General features: G+C 47.5%; 1 protein-coding gene across 7 annotated transcripts in view; it reads right to left on the reverse strand.

The window, feature by feature from the left end:
- The window catches only part of EPB41L4B (erythrocyte membrane protein band 4.1 like 4B), a gene marked incomplete at both ends in the record, with an annotated part of 123,078 nt that overhangs the window by 71,084 nt on the left and 33,848 nt on the right, over positions 1-18,146 (reverse strand). For all 7 annotated transcript variants that reach the window (XM_080819534.1, XM_080819536.1, XM_080819533.1 and 4 more), the window contains 5 exons: positions 1,706-1,758; positions 3,596-3,640; positions 5,578-5,656; positions 6,504-6,546; positions 16,571-16,675. In XM_080819534.1, the coding sequence (XP_080675660.1) occupies positions 1,706-1,758; positions 3,596-3,640; positions 5,578-5,656; positions 6,504-6,546; positions 16,571-16,675 (325 nt within the window). The remainder of the gene's footprint in view (positions 1-1,705; positions 1,759-3,595; positions 3,641-5,577; positions 5,657-6,503; positions 6,547-16,570; positions 16,676-18,146) is intronic.

Genomic DNA, 18,146 nt, shown 5'->3' on the forward strand with positions numbered 1-18,146 from the left:
CAGAAACTCTAGCGTGGATACTACTTGGCCAGCTGGTGAAATTATACCTGGCTAAAATGGAGAGCAGATTGCCATGTCCGCCAAGCACTAAAGGTCCTTATAGCACTCACCATTAAGGACTGTTGGATCAGGAAAATGTGGACATGAAGCACTTAGCATTGTATTTGGCACAGACATTCACAGAGGACAATATTGTCATCTCTACCATCCGTGCTTTCAGACCTCAGGGGCAAGCTCCCCCTTCAACCACAGTCTTTGAAGGGCCTCTCCTACTTCATTCGATTCCTTCTTTATTTACTGAGCACCTGCTATATGCAAGCCCCCATTAGAAAAAAAAAATTGAAGTGACTAAGGAATAGTAGTGTCAGGTAAGGGGAGTATCCTGCAGTCATTAAACACCATCTTTATGGCAAAAAATGTACACTAAAAATACCAAGTAGAAAATCATACAAAAAATTATATATGACTTATCAGAATTACATTTTAAAAACTGCACCCAGCTCACAGACACTCTTGATTATCTGTGGATGGCAGGGTAATAGGTTCCTTCCTTCCTTCTACTTGTCTATTGTACTGCTGTCCTGATAGTCTATAATAGATGTGTACTGATTTTATAATTTGAAGACGTAGGTCAATTCTAAAAATTGGCAAATACAAAAGCTGGAAGCCAAATCTTATGATGGTATTCAAAATTAATTAGTAATACGCATAAATACATCATAATTCATCATCCCATAGAAGCTGATAAACGCACTGGTAAATGAATCCACAACATATATCTACCTGATATACTGATAAAATTCCTTATGTGCAGTTACACGTTCGTATCCTCTCAATCAATGCTGGAGACCTTAGCAAGGGTTTCTTGTGCATTTTAAACTAAAATCCACCAGTGCCTAATATGAAACAGCCAACATTGACAACCACGCAGGCAAACCTACCATCTAACTCCCAACTCTAAGCAGATGACTCCTTGTCAACGTTTCTGGCCTGACCTCTTTGATGCAGCCAGATGTGAACACTCAAGAAGCTACTGAGGGTCCCCCTAGCACCTCTCAGCCAAGAGGCCCTTCACAGGAGCCAACTGTTCTAACCATTCACTGTTCCCATCATCCACCACAGATCTCATGACCAGATCCTTCTCCTGCACCAATAATGTTTTTTTGGGGGTGGTGTGTGTACGCATGCGTGCGTGTGCCCCCTGCCCTGGTCAGTTTCCTTTTATTACAGCAACACCTTCTAACTGCGCCCCGGCCCTGGTCTTGCCCAAGTCCCTCCTCCCCATCACAGACGGCGTGCTCTTTCTAAACACATACCTGACCGGGCCTGCTGCTGACAGCATGAAAGTCATGCTCTCTAAACAGGGTTCGAGTCTGTCCACTTCTCCGGGTTCTTGAACTTCCACCCTCTGACACCACTCGACCGCTGATGCCTCTCTGCACTTTCCTACTTTGTGTCCTGACTCCTTTGTGCATCCTCATCTCCTCGTCCCCACTAAGGGTCTTTGTCTTCCAAGCCCCCTGCAGCAACTATGCCACCTCTCTGTGGTTCTACCATGTCCTCACGGGACCGCAAGCTACTTGGAGAAGCAGGCCGTACTGTTTATACGGCCAAAGCAGAGAACTGAGCCTGGTACATGGGATCATCAATCGCTGAAACAAGAGCATAACATTGAAATGCTAATTACCACCAAAGAAGAATGTACCTTGTAGACAGAGAGCAGCTAATTCCACAGCCGTTTCATAGGGGCATTTCAATCTTGGGGGAAAAAAAGAGAGAGAGAGGAAATTAATTCTGTATATGAACTTTAATACTCGTAAACCATACAAAATATCATTAAAGTCATTTTTCAAAAGGTAGTGATATTTAGATAATGATTTTTCCCAGCGGCTTCTATTTTTGCTGCCCACATTAAACAATGCAAACAAGCTGACTTCCGCTACCTATTTCCCAAAGTCGGTCTCACCGTCTAGCAAAACCACCCAACCCTGGTATAGTCTCTATCCACCCTACGGGCAATTTTACTGAATTTGGCAAGAATGGGGGACGTTTGGGAAATGGAATGAACAGCCTTCCCTTTGCCTTGTGATTCTGAAACTTACTTGATCTAGTACCTGCGCCTTTTCAAGCTGCCTTACGTCTTTCTTGAAACCAGGTCATAATGTTAAAAACAAGCAGACAGACACACTATCTAACACTGCCAGGACAGCTGGGCACACTCAAGCGTTCTCGTAAGCACAGGGGAGGCAGACCCACGGAGGGGAATTACTACACCTCCAATCACTGATCTCATTCACGCTTCAAATTACAAACTGAGTCAGAAAAATAATAATGACATCCATTGGTATAGCACTTCATAGTTTTCAAAGCCTTTCACATGTACGGCCAAATGCGGTCAATGCACAGAGTTTATAAGCCCCGAAGACGGGTGCTCCCAGGGCTCCCCCATCCCCCACTTTAGAGATGAGGAACTGAGTGTTCACGTGTCTTGCTCAAGGCCATCCAGCTGGAAGGAGTCAGTGCTGGGGACCAGGGCACCACTGTGTAAATCAGGTAAATCAGGCCAAAGTACACGGAAACTGCAAAGTACCATAAAAATGCAAGATGTCGCCATTAATATTTTTCCAAGTGGAAGACAATTACTAAAGATAAGAGGCCTTTCTTAGGAGGAGCACAGTATGCAGAGAGGGAGAGAGAGAGAAATACACACACGCTCGTAATACACACACCGACGATTTGTAGTGCATGACTGAAAAAGGCAAATGTATACACTGTACAATCTACTTGTTCCATGGTATGTATCGCATCAAGGTTTCCATAGCGTATGTTCGATGCAGAGCCTGCAAATTCGGACATCACTTTTCCAATTTCCTTCTGAGTGTATTCAAAATCCAGATAGGCTCTTTTCAGCATCAGGGATCGCTTTTTGAGATTCAGTATGGCCTTCTTTTTCCGTGGAATAGAAAATGGTCAGTGTGTATGCAGAGAAGTGACACAACTGTAAGGGCTAGGACCATTGGAATTTCCCATCCTTAAAATGAATACTGCAGGCGAGACCAACCACATGGGTACCAAACCCCCTTGCGCTCACCAATCATTGTCGCCAGAGGCCTGGTATTGAAAAACCATTTTTAAGAGGGGAAAAGGAAATGAGGCGAGATGTCGAAACCTCCTATCAGAGTCAGAACATAACCTGTTTCGTGGCTTAAATGCAGATGGTGATGAATGAGACTTCTGACTGCCCAAATGCTTGTAAGTGTATACATACTAATAATGTATCTTGCTTGCAAATACGACAAAAGCCATTATGAATGGGGCAGTGATGTGATCAGGGAGAGAATTATTCCCAAATGCACATCACTTAAGATATTAAATGCTCTTGGAAATGCTTCAAGCCATAGAGTAATCATTTAAAACAAGATGACAATGACAGTGATACAAGTATTAGACTCACTTTACAATGCCTGGTGTACTTTTTTTGAATTTTGAAAAGGGAACAAGGGTAGAAGAGTTAAAACAACAACAACATCAGCAGTGATTTAGAAATATACTATGATCTATCCTGCGTTAAGAGTGAGAACAAAAACATACTTACTTTCCTGAAAGAATGTCATGCCTGAGTTGTAAAACAAACAGGTACCTGATAAACATACACAAAAGTCAACAGAGGGTCCTTCTTTCCCAGCCGCTTCCAATCCCCAACTGCCCATCACAAATCCCACCCCCAACACAGCCCACAATTCTGCATTGTAAAACGGAGTCCAAATCAAATGAGAACTTTTGGTGGAAGCATCTCCCCTTGAGTCTCCAGGTAAGGCCACCCAGAACCTAGCTAGGCAGGTGAGCGCATGTATAGGATTTGCAAGATACTCAGAGGATGGAACATGGAACATGGAACAGTCTAGTGACAGCCTAGGCAGCACCGGAGGTGCTCAAGAAGAGGAGAGCTCACACACAGGCATGCAGCGTGTCCAATCAGACAGACAGGGCGGAGTCCCCGGACGTGGCCCTCAGCCAGTCCCACCAGCACATTCCGGGAAGGGTGCAGCTGCTTGTATCAGAAAGTTTATAGCTGCCAGTAGTTAGCAACTGCTTGAGGCTTTTCTCCTGATGCAGGTTAACTGCAGACTCTGTCTTTCAAAAAATAATTTCGTGTACACACACACACACACCCCCCCCCCAAAAATCCCGAATCTGGGCTGCAGGGGGTCATGGGGTAACGAGAAATGGGGAGAGGAAAGCAGCAAATAACACAAGTGGAGTTCACCTAAGTAAAAAAAAAAAAAAAAAAAAATTAAGTGTCTTGGCTTAACTAAGTGGTTTTTTTTAAACCAGGAGGATGTGGGCATCAGAACCACTTATAGTGCTTTGTAAAAGCCAAAGCTACCCACGCTCCGCCCCATACCTATGGAATCAGTCTTACATGCAAGAGTGGTCCACAGGAATCTGATTTGTTCAAAAGCGTCCTAGGTGTTTCTGATTCACACAACCCTGGTTAAGAATCACTGGCTTTGATGATGGCTAGAAGCAGCATGTTTCATAAAGGACTCCGAAGAGGAACTCGAGAATAATTTGTTTGAACTTGGAAAACAATGCAGACGGTCACTCTCTGTTGGAATGGATCTAGAGGCATGTGGGTGACCCAGAAATCAAAGGATGGGGGAGCTGAAGGTTCTAGTACATTCCAGAACGTTCCTGCTTCCGACAGCTGCTTTGTCACCACTGAGCTGAGTACTTACATCAAAGAGAACACAGGGCTGACGTGGCCAGAACTTCCAGTTTCTACAGGAAAACCTAGCCACGGAAGGCCAGTAGGCCTCTCCAGGGTGGAGAATGAGGACAAGTAGTCTTTAAAAGTATTCCTTGGGGGGTCATCTCCAGGCTAATGGCCACCACCATGAGCTGACATGTCACCACTACGTCAATCACACAAATGACAAAGAGGGACATCTAAAGCAGCGGAAGGCTGGGTAGAGAGTCTCGCTGCCAGTAGGGTAAGTGGAGGGAAATTCCGTACTTAAAATGTTTTTAAAGTCTCTTTTGCTTCAACACTGTTTCTGAAGTCTAAGAGACAGGCATAGGCGGGCACAGCTCAAAAGAAATCCAGCGGGGCTGAAAGATAACATGAAGGGGTTCCAACAACTTTGATATTGGAGCAATCAAGGGAACACTGTGCAGCCCCTGAAAAAAATAAGATGGCAATCTGGGACTAAGAAATGCTCTTCCAACACCTGGTTTTCCCTTGGTAAGGGTTCCAAAAGGGAAGCCTTTTTGTCCCTAGACGAAAATAAAGTGCCCTAGAACGACTCACCCGTTTACACACAGCCCAACAAAACAGAAACGTGACAAGAAAATAAAATCTTTTAACTCTGATTCGCTAAGAAAAAGTTCAAATTAAGCAAAGGGCAGATTTTCAACAGAACACAGAGACAAGCACAGGGAGAGTACAAATAACTCTTGCTCAGAACTTAAAGCCAGCAGACAGAAGAGGAGGCAGATCCACAACACAGGGAACCCCTAAGTTGCAAGGCAAGTGCTAGGGGAAAGAGGGAAACCTTGTCCTACATGTTGTCCTACCTTGTAAACTCTTCACGAAGGTTGTTTGGTTCCGAAGAGTAATATTTAACTCGAAAGTGCAACGCATAAGAAGGTCCAACTGAGCATTTGGAGATGGAAGGTTGAAGATGTTTTCCCCCAGTTTTGAAGATCAGAGAATGGACAAAAGGAAAAACACGTTAAATCTAGTCATACACTCACCGTTACACCGGGGAGGACGCAATGGGGCACAGAAAGCTAGTGAGTTCTTTTCAATCCTCCAGTCTGGAAAACTAAAGTCTGCTTTCACGTTGACAGGGACGGCGCAGCTAGTAACTCCTTCTGGAATAAAACCCTCACCGTCTAGATGAATTACTAAGAGCTGACATTTTACTTTCACCCAATTGCCAAGATATTCCAAACAGATACTAGCTTCTTACAGAGTACGAAGTGGGCTAAAGGAAAGTGACACATACACATCAAGGGTTCTGTAACCTAAAAATACAGTGAGGACACCGGAAAGTACTACATGTTTTCAAATGACCCACGCATACACAACCCTGAAGACAAGGGCTTGCCACAACTGTTGAATCGGAGAGCTGGACCGGACTGTTGGAACGCCAGCCTTCCCATCCTCTGAGTCCACTTTTATAACTCATTAGCAAATGAATGTAATAGGCATAAAGTCATGCTTCTGAAGAGCATATTAATCAGTTCTCATTGGCAAGGGTGCCTGATTTCAAAGGAGAGCATAGTCTGTTTTTTAATAGCTATCAAAAACCCTTATCCAAATTTTAAACTCTAACATTTGGCCAGCCTTAAGAAATGAGATACTGTCCACTTAAAACAGAATCTATTTTAAAACGCTCCCAAGTCCTGAGGAAAACACAGTATCTCAAAATATTGGCAAAGGAGTTTTACTCTCTGATCAAAGAAAGAAGTGGGTACGCTAAATTCTGCTTACTTACTTTTCATCTGCTTTTTTATGGGTTTGGAATGATCCAGCCAGTGCTGAAAGAGAGAAAAAGTTTCTTTAAGAATAGTTCATCAGCTAGACGACATAGCCCGCATTTACCCTCCTCTATCAACTTCGGTCATTCTACCTATGAAACCAGGGATCAGACCAGATCAGGGTTCTCAGCCTGGGGATCAGCAAGCTGTGTGGGATGGTATTAAAAGGAAAAAAAAAAATCGATGCTTAGGTACAATACATTTTTGCATGCGAGCGTTAACTTTTAATAGAGGCGTCTAAAAGAACTTTAAACCTTTTAACTAATTGATCCGTGGAGGCCCTTTCTGGTCAGTGGAGTGTCAACCGGCTTTTCCTTCTAAACTTCTCGAGTTATACTCCATTTTCTCCCAAGTCACCAACAGCCTAGGAAAGACTACCTACCAGCCACACTGCCGGGAGCCTCTGACCACGCATGGGTCTTGAAGCTCTGCAGTGTAAATGCTAAAATTAGAAAACCCAAATTCATGACCCCTTTATTCTTTTGCCTAGAAAAGGACCTCCAAGGAAGCTGGGAAGACAGGCAGAGATTTATTTGCTGGAAATAATTTTGCTCTGGTCAACGAGGACATTTCAACTCAGAAAGAACACCTGTGTCCTAGCCACCCCAGCAAGTCATAAAACCATTTCCCTTGTATGCAAATTCCTCTATCATGTCTAAGTGGTTGATACTACACCGTCATGAGGAGACTCAGCATCTTAACTCCCAGGGAAAACAGTACTTAGGACCCTTACTCTGGGAGCTCCTCCAAGGGATCCCAAGCCCTGGAGGGCAGGGACGGTGCGCTTTTACTCCTTCTTCCCCTGTCTCCTACCAGGCACAGAGCATGGCACCTGTCAGGCCCCTATTAGATTCTTGAGAAATAAATACAGGCTATATATATATATATATATATATATATATATATATGTATATATATATACACACACATATATGTGTGTGTATATATATATATATACACACACACACACATATATATATATATATATATATTTTTTTTTTTTTAAAGGAGGCAAAGAGGAACTGGCCACGCACTGAAACGTGCCCTTGAGGGTAACATCTGGAATGACCCAGCCAGAGTGGGTCTCTCCCCGGCTGCTGGGAACCAGAGGCAGGTTAGGGCCTGCAGACCGGTCTCAGGAGCAATCTCAGCTCTGCACATTCTAATCACGAGGAAGTGGGGTGGGACTGAATGAGTGCGGCGTACTCTACCCCTCACCACAGAGCCCATTATGACTGTGTGGGAGGAGGGGAACAAGGAAATACAAGAGCAAATAGCCGGTGACTTAGAACACAATCAGCTGTGAGCGGTGCGAGGGGAGGACGTGGGCTTCTGCCATCTCCACCCTCCGGCTCAGCAACCGCGTGATGAGGGAAGATCCGCGCGGCAGGACGCGGCAAGTGCAGGCTGCTTGATCTCGCTGTTAATAGCTATGAATTGGAAATGACCTAAAAGTCTATCAACAAAGGAGGATCCAAAAAAAAATGGCTCGTCCATGTGGTGAAACACTATTCAGTCTTTTAAACGGATGCGGGCCTCTTTATCCACGTGGCAAGAGACCCACAGCTCAACACCTGATGAAAAGGAAAAAAAAAAGACAAAACCCAGGATCCCGTTTATATAAAATTATTATTTTCTATCAAGATATGTCCAGAAGGATTTATAGACGTGGATGTAGGGCTGTGGGTGCTGTTTACTTTTTTTCTTTTTTACTTTTCTGCTTAATTTTTTACTTTTAATGAGAATATGATCTTCGAGGCGTGAGCCGGACTGTCCCTCCCATTATTCATTCCGTGGTTTGCTTAGCAGGCAGGTTTTGAAGATCAGTTCGCCCCGTCAGAATGCCGTACCACTGCTGCCCTCAACCAAGCCGAAAACCTCGGACCTTCGCCTCTGGGAGGAGGACAGATACAGACCTGATAAACGTCTATTTACTTTCCTGCCAAAGTATCACACCAATGGCTATGACTAAACTCCTTCCCCTCACTTTGAAATGAATGTACGATTACCACGCAAAGAAAGTTCTCGCCACGACCAGCCTTCTAATCTCATTAGACCCAGAGGCTCAGAGCTTCAAGGGGTTTGTCCCACTTCCTCCCTTCGGGTCCCCTTCTATCTGGAGTAGAACCCGTTAAGCCCCCTGTTCCCCTCCCTCCGTGGTCAAACTATGATCTTGATCCAAGTCGGACCTGTGTTGTTCCCGTGGCGATGGATTTCAACCCTGGTTGTGCACTGCAGTCAGGACTACCCAGGTCCCACCCAAGATCCATTAAACAGAGTCTCAGAGCATTACTGTTTTTTAAAGGCTCCCCATGTGCCCATTAAATATTTAGTACTGAAGTCTTCCCACATCTTCCTCTGACCCAGGAATATAAGCCTACCGATCTTGGGGATCTTGACACATCCACAACCCCTTCTGAAAAGCGCTGTCTATGCTTTGTGACATCTCAAACAATTTCGGGGTTTATTGGCCAGATGTCTATGGTTGGTGTTAATTGACAGTTCATGGCTAGTGCTCCTACTGGACAGCAGCCTGCTTTTTCCTCTGGCCATGGTGGGTAAGGAGCTCCCCGATCCATGTGGCGCTGGCCTCCGTCCTTCCTGCCCGGCCACGGGGCCCTGCCCGAAGCAGGACGTACCAGGATAGAGGCCTGTGAGAAGTCTTCGGCCCACTAAACTGGGAAAGTCATCAGAAACAGTTTCATTTTGAAAGCTCCTTGGCCCTACCAGGAGGATTCAGATCAGGTTTGCTTGCCTGCATCAGAAGCGATAAGAAATCCAGCCATAATCCTAGAACAAGAGATGATAAAACCTATCTTGTATCCAACCAGTTCAAAATGACCTGACTTTCTTCTTAGCTACAGGAGCTGACCAGACTCTGATTACTTGTGTTTTATCCCACAAGACCACCTCATGATGAATATCCGGGCACTATGGCCCAACGTGGCCTTTGGTAAATCATATCCTTGCACTAGGCTCAGAGGCCTGCATTCAGTAGCAGTGGGACCAGTCTCAGACGTTTGGCTAAATATAGCCACACTGCCTGTCGGCAAAGGCCAAGGCAAATGACCCCAGCCCTCTTAAGAGACCATTAAACCAGTCACTGGGGATAGACGAGGGCATTTCTAAGTTCATAGGGCATGACATTTAACTCAAACCCTCTAACAGGTGTTAGAAAGGTGGTTTCTGATCTGAACATCTCATCCAAGTCAATCTGGCAAAACCCTTTCCATAAGTCAAGATGGGAGACGATCTGGCAAAGGCCATCTGTCCTGACGGTACATCAGTTCTGGAACCATGACGTGGAGAAGACTGGCTGTAGAACCGAGCTGTCCGAAATCTGCACAGAAGCCCTTGAACTGTGATGGCCAGGAGAAGCTCAGGGGGCGGAAAGGGTCTAAAACCCGCCTGAACACACCCTGAGCCCTCGCCATCACGTGTGAGTGCTGGAGCTCATCGCTGGCTGCCCAGTACCTGTAGAGTTTCTTCGCTCACAGAGGGTGTCTAGTTCGCATTTAAATCAGAGCTGGAAGGAATGTGGAGAGAGAATCACATCCAAGGGATGAAAAGAGAAAGAAGGGAAAGGACACTTTTGGCGCTTACTGTGTGTGATGGGATTTATAATAAGAAATATATATTTGGTCTTAGTTTCTGGCACAGAGCTCTTAAAACCCTTGGAATTTTCTACACTGTAAGAGCAATAAAGGTGTCCTGACAGTCATAACAAATCCCTTTCAACCACACCTGAGTTTATGTCAATTGAGGCGACTTTCAGAAAGCACCTGAGGATGGGGGCTGGTAGCCAGTCACTAACCTGTGACTAAGCTTATCTCTGACCCCTGGGGACCAGGAGGAGGAAGAGTGGGGGCCGGGAGCTTGAATCACTCACCAATGCCAATGATTTAATCAATCCCACCCTAGTAGCAAAGCCTCCGCAAAAACTTAAAAGGCGATGTGGTGAGATTCCGGTCTGGTGAACACACAGAGATCTGGAGAGAGTGCCTTCCCCGCCTACAAAGGGATCGCTCCTTCTCATCCACAGGAAGCCCCGTAACCTCACGTCTACCAGCTACGCGAGGTTTCCTTAGGGATTCATCTAAATCAACTTTAGAGACCCCTCTATCAATAGCTTTCCAGCTAGCATCAATATTTGCACGTGGGCAGGAAAACCCTCGCTCTGCCAGCCTTCAGACACAGGCTGCTGGGAGGCCGGTGGCATTTCTTGAGCTGTTTCCCACTCCTTTGGACTAAAATAGAAGGAGGCAGAAGATGAGAGTTCGAGTCCCAGCTCTGCCGCCCACCTGGTGTGTGGCCACGGGCAGGCCCCCTGGGACTGTTTCCTGATCTGGGCACTGAGCTGTGCTCGAACACGCGGTCTGAAGAATCAGCTCAGTGGCCATGGAAACTGTGACGAACCACCGAAACGGAAGGCTTGCCTGTCCCTCACAGCAATAGCATCCCGACAACACCTCCCTCCAGGCGCACCTGAGACAGTTGGAAGGCTCAGCAGTGTCCGCATAAGGGGCATGTGTGATGGCATTCCAAGCAATCATCAGACCAAAACTGCAATCATCCCTTCAGCGCCCACTGACCCTCTCGGCAGCCACCAAATCCATGTCAACCTCACCTCGCAGCCCTGGGCCTCTTATTACCCATCCACCCAATTCTAGGCTGCAAAAACCAGAGGAAAAACATCCCACGAGTCTAGAGACAAGGGTCCAAATCACCTGTTCTGGGTCCCTTGCTGCAAAGCGTATCACCATAAAATACTCCTTTTTTGTGTTGGGAGGGGCTCTGGAAGGGACTTACAATGGCCACACTGGCCCTTAGAGTGCTCTGCCTGCATGACCCGGAAGGAGGCTCCTGCTTGGTGGGGCTATTGTTACCGGTGCTCCAAATCCCTGTACCCTTCTTCCCTCTGATGCCTCGTTCAGCTCATCACTGATACTCAAGCGGTCCTCCTCTGGGCTCCCAGAGTGAAGACACACACCCCTGTATTCCACTGGGGTGGTGCATCTCCCCCATCAGAATGCGGCAGGTCCGAACAGGGTCCTGATTACTTCTGCGCCACAGAGACGGACAGTGAAGAAGCTCCAAGGCAAAGTCTGCTGAATGGCCACTGCCTAACCATGTCCTTTGTGCGGGCGCACGCACATGGATGTGTGTAGCTCAGATGCTACCATGTGTAATGGAACCAGTAGAGCCCACTGGAAAGGGCTGGCCTTTGGAATGAAACCAGGTTTTGCATCCTGCCTCCGTCCCTCACTTTGACCTTTACAAGGTTCCTAGTGAGCCTCAGCTTCATCATCTATAAAATGGGTCTGCTCTACAGCTAGTTTTCCAGATGATGAAGGTTAAAGAATTATTTTCAACGCCTTTAGGTTGATGCCTGGCTCAGAGCTGACCAGAGTGGGAACTCAGGAAACAGCAGCTATCTGATCAGTCTGGAAGAAAGCTGGGTGGGTGGAGGCCAGAGCCGCCTCTCACAGAAGAAAGCTCTCCTCCATAAAAATAGAGCCCTTACCCCTGCTTTAAGCTGTGCAAAGGTGAGATCTACAGAATGGGCTGCTGCCTGCCTTGATATGGAAAAGGGAAACAGGAGGCCCCAGCCTTAACTGCTAAAAATAGGCAATGCCAATAGACTTTGACCTTGCTTCAGGGCTGGGCAGCGCACTATGGTAACCAGGCTTGGCTCTTTGCAGGGAGCTGGGGACAGACGCTGGGTAGGCAGAGAGCTGTGCCAAATCCTGCCACTGTTAGCCCTCTGGGATCTGCATGCAGGGGCGGGGTGGGGATGCCATTTCTCACAGGAGCCTCTCAAGGCCATAAGCCAATGGCCAAGAGGACTGTTCCCTGCCTGGCCCCCATCTATTACACCTGCCATCAATTGCTTCCTTTGTCCCAGGCACCCGCAAAATAAATGACTTGGGAACAGTCCCAGAGGGATCACCTAAATCGCTAATGTTTCTCCCACAGGCAAGGTGGCCTTGCAGGTCCTAGCTAGCCTAAGTGCGTCACCTCCGGTGGTGACTTCCGGTCCTCCTTCAGCTTGCCTAGTTAGAACGGAGACCCACAGCCATGTTAGATTTCAAAACCCTTCCTCCTAACTCACGAGCCCCTCAATGTCCCCGCGACACACACGTTACTGCCTCTACTTTACGGTTAGGGAAACAGGCTCACAAGTCTAGTGTACTGAAAAGAGCACTTAGCCATGAGGTCGTAAAACCTGTGTTTGAGCCTGAGCTGTGCTAGTCACCGAGGGCCCTGCAGGAGTCTGAGGCTTTCATTTCACCGTCAAGAAGACAGAAACAATTGACAAATGGCTGCTAAGGTCCCTTCTGGGGCTAAAGACTGAGGTTGTGGGTGGTGCGCCTGGTCAGCAAGAGTCACCAGGAAGAAACAGTCTTAAGTGTCAGGATCGAAGCAGATATGTTTATATACACAGATAATGAGCCCCAGGCCAGAGGAGCCAACTGCCACAGAAGGCAAAACAGCTCAAAGGTTTCCAGAGAGCAGGAGAAGCCCGGGACGTCCGGACATGCTGCATGAAGGAAGAACTGTCGTTTGAGATGGTCTTGAAGGACAGCCAGAAGTTTACACGGGGTGAGAAAGGGCATGCTAGGAGGGGAACCCACCAGCACAGGGACACAGATAAGCGCAGGCCTCACCAGAACCCAGCCTGTCAGGAGTCCAGCCTAGAAGTCAGACTAATGAGAAGGGATCTACTGCACATCCTTGGACCCTCAAAGTCAGGGAGATGAGGACCCTGCACTTGCTTCATGGGGGAAGAAAAGCACGTCACGCTCAGAGCTGGAAGCTGGAAAGACATGAGAGCCTGTAGAGTCTGAGCGTCTGCAGGTGTCTGGCCTTGGAAGGACGCCTGGATACTGCTGAGCCTGTGCCAGGGCGCTGGCCGATGGGAACGCCTGGCAGCCCAGTGAGCAGAGGCACATGGCTGGGTCTTTCGTAATAGAGTCCCATCCTTGGCTTTCTGGGAATCCGAGTGGCTGAAGAGGGGCCACCTAGGGATGAGGACACGGCACCAGGACAGCAGACACATGGCTCTACTGGCAGAAACGAGGACACGAGAAGCCATGTGGGGCAGACACACCTGCCTCCCCTTCAGAACACGAGAACTGGAGGAGCTCTCAGGAACAGGTCCGGGAACCCCATTTTACAGATGAAAAAACTGAGGACAAGGGAGAAAATGTGGCTCATCGAAAGCCCCCAGTTAAGTCACGGGCAGAGCCAGGAACAAGGTCTAGGTCAGACTCATAGTCCAAACTTCCGAAACCCAAAATACCACGTGCATGAAGACACACAGAAGGCAGAACACAGAAGCGTTTCCGGGAAGTGGAGGGCTGGCGGGTGTCAGATGATGGGAGAGCTGGAAGGTACCGGAGACAGAGGAGCACTCGAAGTGTGGCACTCGGGACGCAACTGGAAATGGAACTGTGATGCCTGTCCAGGGGGTAACTGCTAGAGGAACATACACGTTTCCGTAAAACCAAACGATAAAAAGGAGAGGCAGAGAGAAAGAGAAACTTTGAGGTGCAGAGTAAGAAAACTCAAAGCGTTTTCGCTAAATGACTTCAGTCTTCTCAGCAAGAGGCGAGCCCAAGTGCATGAACATAGTCGTTGCAGGAACTGGACTGCAGGGCTGTGGTCAGGATTCCAAAGGGGAACCAGGGGAACCGAGTCCAAGAGGGGCTAACAAGGCTCCAAGAGTAGCTTAGAGGCTTTGACTTTGCTGCGTCTGTGATCTGTGACCTGCGCTGGTGCCAGAAGGCACAGCCCGTGACTCTCCAGCAACGCCTGCCAGCCTGGGAGAGGCAGCAGAGGAGACAGATGGGCCTGCGTGTTGAGAGGAGGCTACGGGACAGTGACGGGGGCAGGAGCATCAAAAGGCAAGTGAGGATATAGGAGGCGAGACGGCTGAGGCTCCACCAGGTCGAGAGAGGGCAGAATGAGGCAGGAGGTGATCGTTAAGGTCCAAGGCCAGGTGCAGAGGAACTGGAAAGATGGAACCAAGGGAAGTTATCATGGAATGGGAAGGACAGAATTCCAGCTCTTGGAGCGATCGGGTGGTGATGGGACCCAAGTGAACGTGGGCGAGGTTTGCCCAAGTGAAGTTTCAGTGCGAGGAAACAGTGTCCAGGATATTTAGAAGGATGCGCAACTTGAATTCCCAGGTTGCCCAGTGAAAAAGAAAGGCTGAGACCACCTGTGAGGTCAGAAGGCAGGGCACCCAGTGGCCCAACCTGGAAGACAGCAGAACTGGGCAGGGGCAGAAAGAGGAAGGCTGGTCTGCCCCTGTCCAGGGTCCCACTGGGCGGGGGTGAGTCTACAATTGGGACATGGAGAAGGAACCCGGACCACCAACTCAAGGCAGCAGCTGGAATGCTTGAGGCAATAGTCAGGGAGGTGAGGGGATGGGTTGTCAGCGGACAAGAAGTCCTGAGGGGCGTCTGGTGGGAACAGAGGGGGCACCTGCCCAGAAGGCGTGCAGCCGGGAGGATGAACGAAGTCCGGCCTCCGTGGCATCATCTCGGGACTCCGCATCACACAGACGTTCTCAGGTGGACCCAACTTCTAGGCAGCAATTTTGAGAATCTTAGCCTTAACCGTTCCATGTGACCCACCAGGGAGTATCTGAGGAAGTGTCTTTAGGGAGAAAGGCTTAGCCACAGATGCTCAGACATCTCCTATCAGGGAACCCACCCTTTCATACAGTCTAAAACAGCACCGCCCCTTACTCAGTCTGTCTCTCCCCTTACTCTGCTTTATTTTTCTGAACACTTACCGCCATCTGTCATATACATGCTCACTGCTTTATCTACGGTACTTAAAATAGGGCTCAGTGCATAACTGATACTCAGTAAATTTTCTTATTAACATATAATGTATTATTTGCTTCAGGGATACAGGTCTGTGATTCATCAGTCTCACACAATTCACAGCACTCAGCATAGCACATACCCTCCCCAATGTCCATCACCCAGACACCCCATCCTTCCCACCCCCTCCCCTCCAGCAACCCCCAGTTTGTTTCCTGAGATGAAGAATCTCTTATGGTTTGTCTCCCTTCCGATCCCACCTTGTTTCATTTTTTCCCTCCCTACCCCCCCGACAACCTCCCGCCCTGCCTCTCAAATACTCCTCATAATATATATTTTTTTACTCAATTAACATACAGTGTGGTAATAGTTTTGGGCAGACAATATAATGATTCAACAATTCTATACATTTCTCAGTGCTCACCAAGATACATATAGTCTTAATCCCCTTTATTTTACCCATCCCCCCCCACCCACCTCAAAAAACATGTTTTGATTGTGGAATAAATTGCCTTTGAAACTCAACATTAGATTTCGTGGGGGCAGGAGACTCTGAAGTCATTCACGCTTTTGAAAAGAGCAGTGCTGAGCCCCATCAGGTTCACGCCCTCCGGCACCCCCGCCGTGGACGGTTCTGTCTCAGGCAAAGCAAGGGAAGTCCTTGCTGACCTAACACAACCTCCTGGAGCCTGCAAGCTCGTTCTCAGGCAGTGCCAAGACCTGTTCCGAGCGGGCGCCTGCACCCACTACGCCTGGTTGGGATCACCTTCAGTGTGTTCACGGCACCCGCACCCTCCACCCGGCAAGAGGCCACAAGATGACGCTGCCATCTCTGTGCTGGTTAAAAATAAAGCATCACTAACAGAATTCCTAGGTATGTCATCAGCTTTCTACCAACTCCAGAGATGTGCCCAAGTCACATCCCTATGCTTGGAAATGTTTCCCGAATGCATTCCCTGCACAACAAGAATGCTTCTTTCTCTCTTCCTCTCCTGGTTATTGGCCATCCCAAGGTGGGGCACATGGAGGAGCGGCACAGGGTGCCATCACCGCCACCCCAACGCTTGCTACAGCAGCAACGTTACGGTTTAACTCCTATGTTTCCCTCTACCAGTCTCCAGCAACTTTGGATCTGCAATTAGCATGGAAAGTCAACCAGTCCCAAAATGGATCAAAGGAGTACTTACAGTAACCTGGGAAGAGTCGAGGAACTGGAGGCCAAAGTAATCTGTTTCCACGAGGTCCAAGTGGTACACGATCTGATCGAACAGATCCTGGCCTTTGGCATGTTTCTGGAAGACAATCGGGTAGATGAAAATTGAGGATGTGACTGCTGGATAAGAACAAAACGTTTTAAAAAGAAACAAACCCCCAAACCACTTTTGTCTCCACACTGCATACATGTATATGTCCCAGTATACACATTTTTTTAAAAATTTAATTATTTAGGGGGGGCACCCAGGTGGCTCAGTCAGTTAAGCATCTGCCTTCAGCTCAGGTCACAATCCCAGAGTCCTGGGTTCGAGGTCCTGCATGGGGCTCCCTGCTCAGCGGGTGAATCTGCTTCTCCCTCCGCTCCTGTTTGTTCTCTCTCTCTCTCTCTCACTTTCTCGGTGACTCTAATAAATAAAATCTTTTAAGGAAATTTAATTATTTTTATTATAATAAAGACACATCATTAAATCTAATCACTCATAATGAAAACAAAACAAAACACCAAAAAACAACTTCACAGGATGAATAACGAACCAACATCTTATTATGAAAACTTGTAAACAGAGGGAAGAGATGAGGCCCTGAACTGGCCGTTAGCTGCAGCACTGGGTCATCAAAGAGCAAATGATGGGACACACAAACATCAAATCCAAACGGATCAAAGACCTACATGCAAGAGCTAAAACTATAAAATTCTCAAAACAGAGGCACACATCTTCATGACCTTGGATTAAGCAATGACTTCTTAGATACAACATCACAAGCACAAGCAACAAAAAATCCTCAAAAAACCAGAGGTGCCTGGCTGCCCAAGTCACCAGAGCGTTCGACTCTGGATCTCGGGGTCATTGAGTCCAAGCCCCACATTGGGTGTGGGACAGAGACACACAACTCTATGAATATACTAAAAGCCACTGAATTATACACCCCAGATAGGTGAGTTATATGGTATGCCCACCTCAATAAAGGTATTAAAAATAGCAGATAGGCAGAATTTCTCTTACAGTAGTACGCCAACAACGAAATGAATGAAGAAGGAATAACAGAACTGCAATATCACAGTTTTGTGACTTGTCAGGAACAGCAGGTGCTAAGCACTGAGCCTCAGCGTCTACTAGCATCACAACAGAAGACAACTACCATCGAGTACCCCCTGATGAAGAACATCCCCCCACCAAGATGCAATCTTGCTCCTCATCTCTCTCCCTCTGCAGGCAAACAACAACAACAACAACAAACCAAGCCTGGGGTTATTCAACCACTAGATCCAACAGCCAACTGCAGGAAATGCAGAGGAATGTTCTTAACTACGTGGGGCTGCAACCAGCAAGATCCAACCTGTGGGAAATTCTAGAAACTCCTCGGGACAAACCACACAGCTTCTTCAACCAACAGAAGAAATGGAGGGAGAGGCATGGAGGGGCACCCAGAGGTTAAAAAAGATTTAAAAGACACCTTTAAAAAAATGCAAAACGAAACTGTGATGTGTAGGGACGCACACTTGGGTGGTAAGACTTGAAGACAGAATCAAGAAGTGGTTACAATAGA

The sequence above is a fragment of the Martes martes genome, assembly GCF_963455335.1.
Source record: "Martes martes genome assembly, chromosome: 12".
NCBI lineage: Eukaryota > Metazoa > Chordata > Mammalia > Carnivora > Mustelidae > Martes > Martes martes.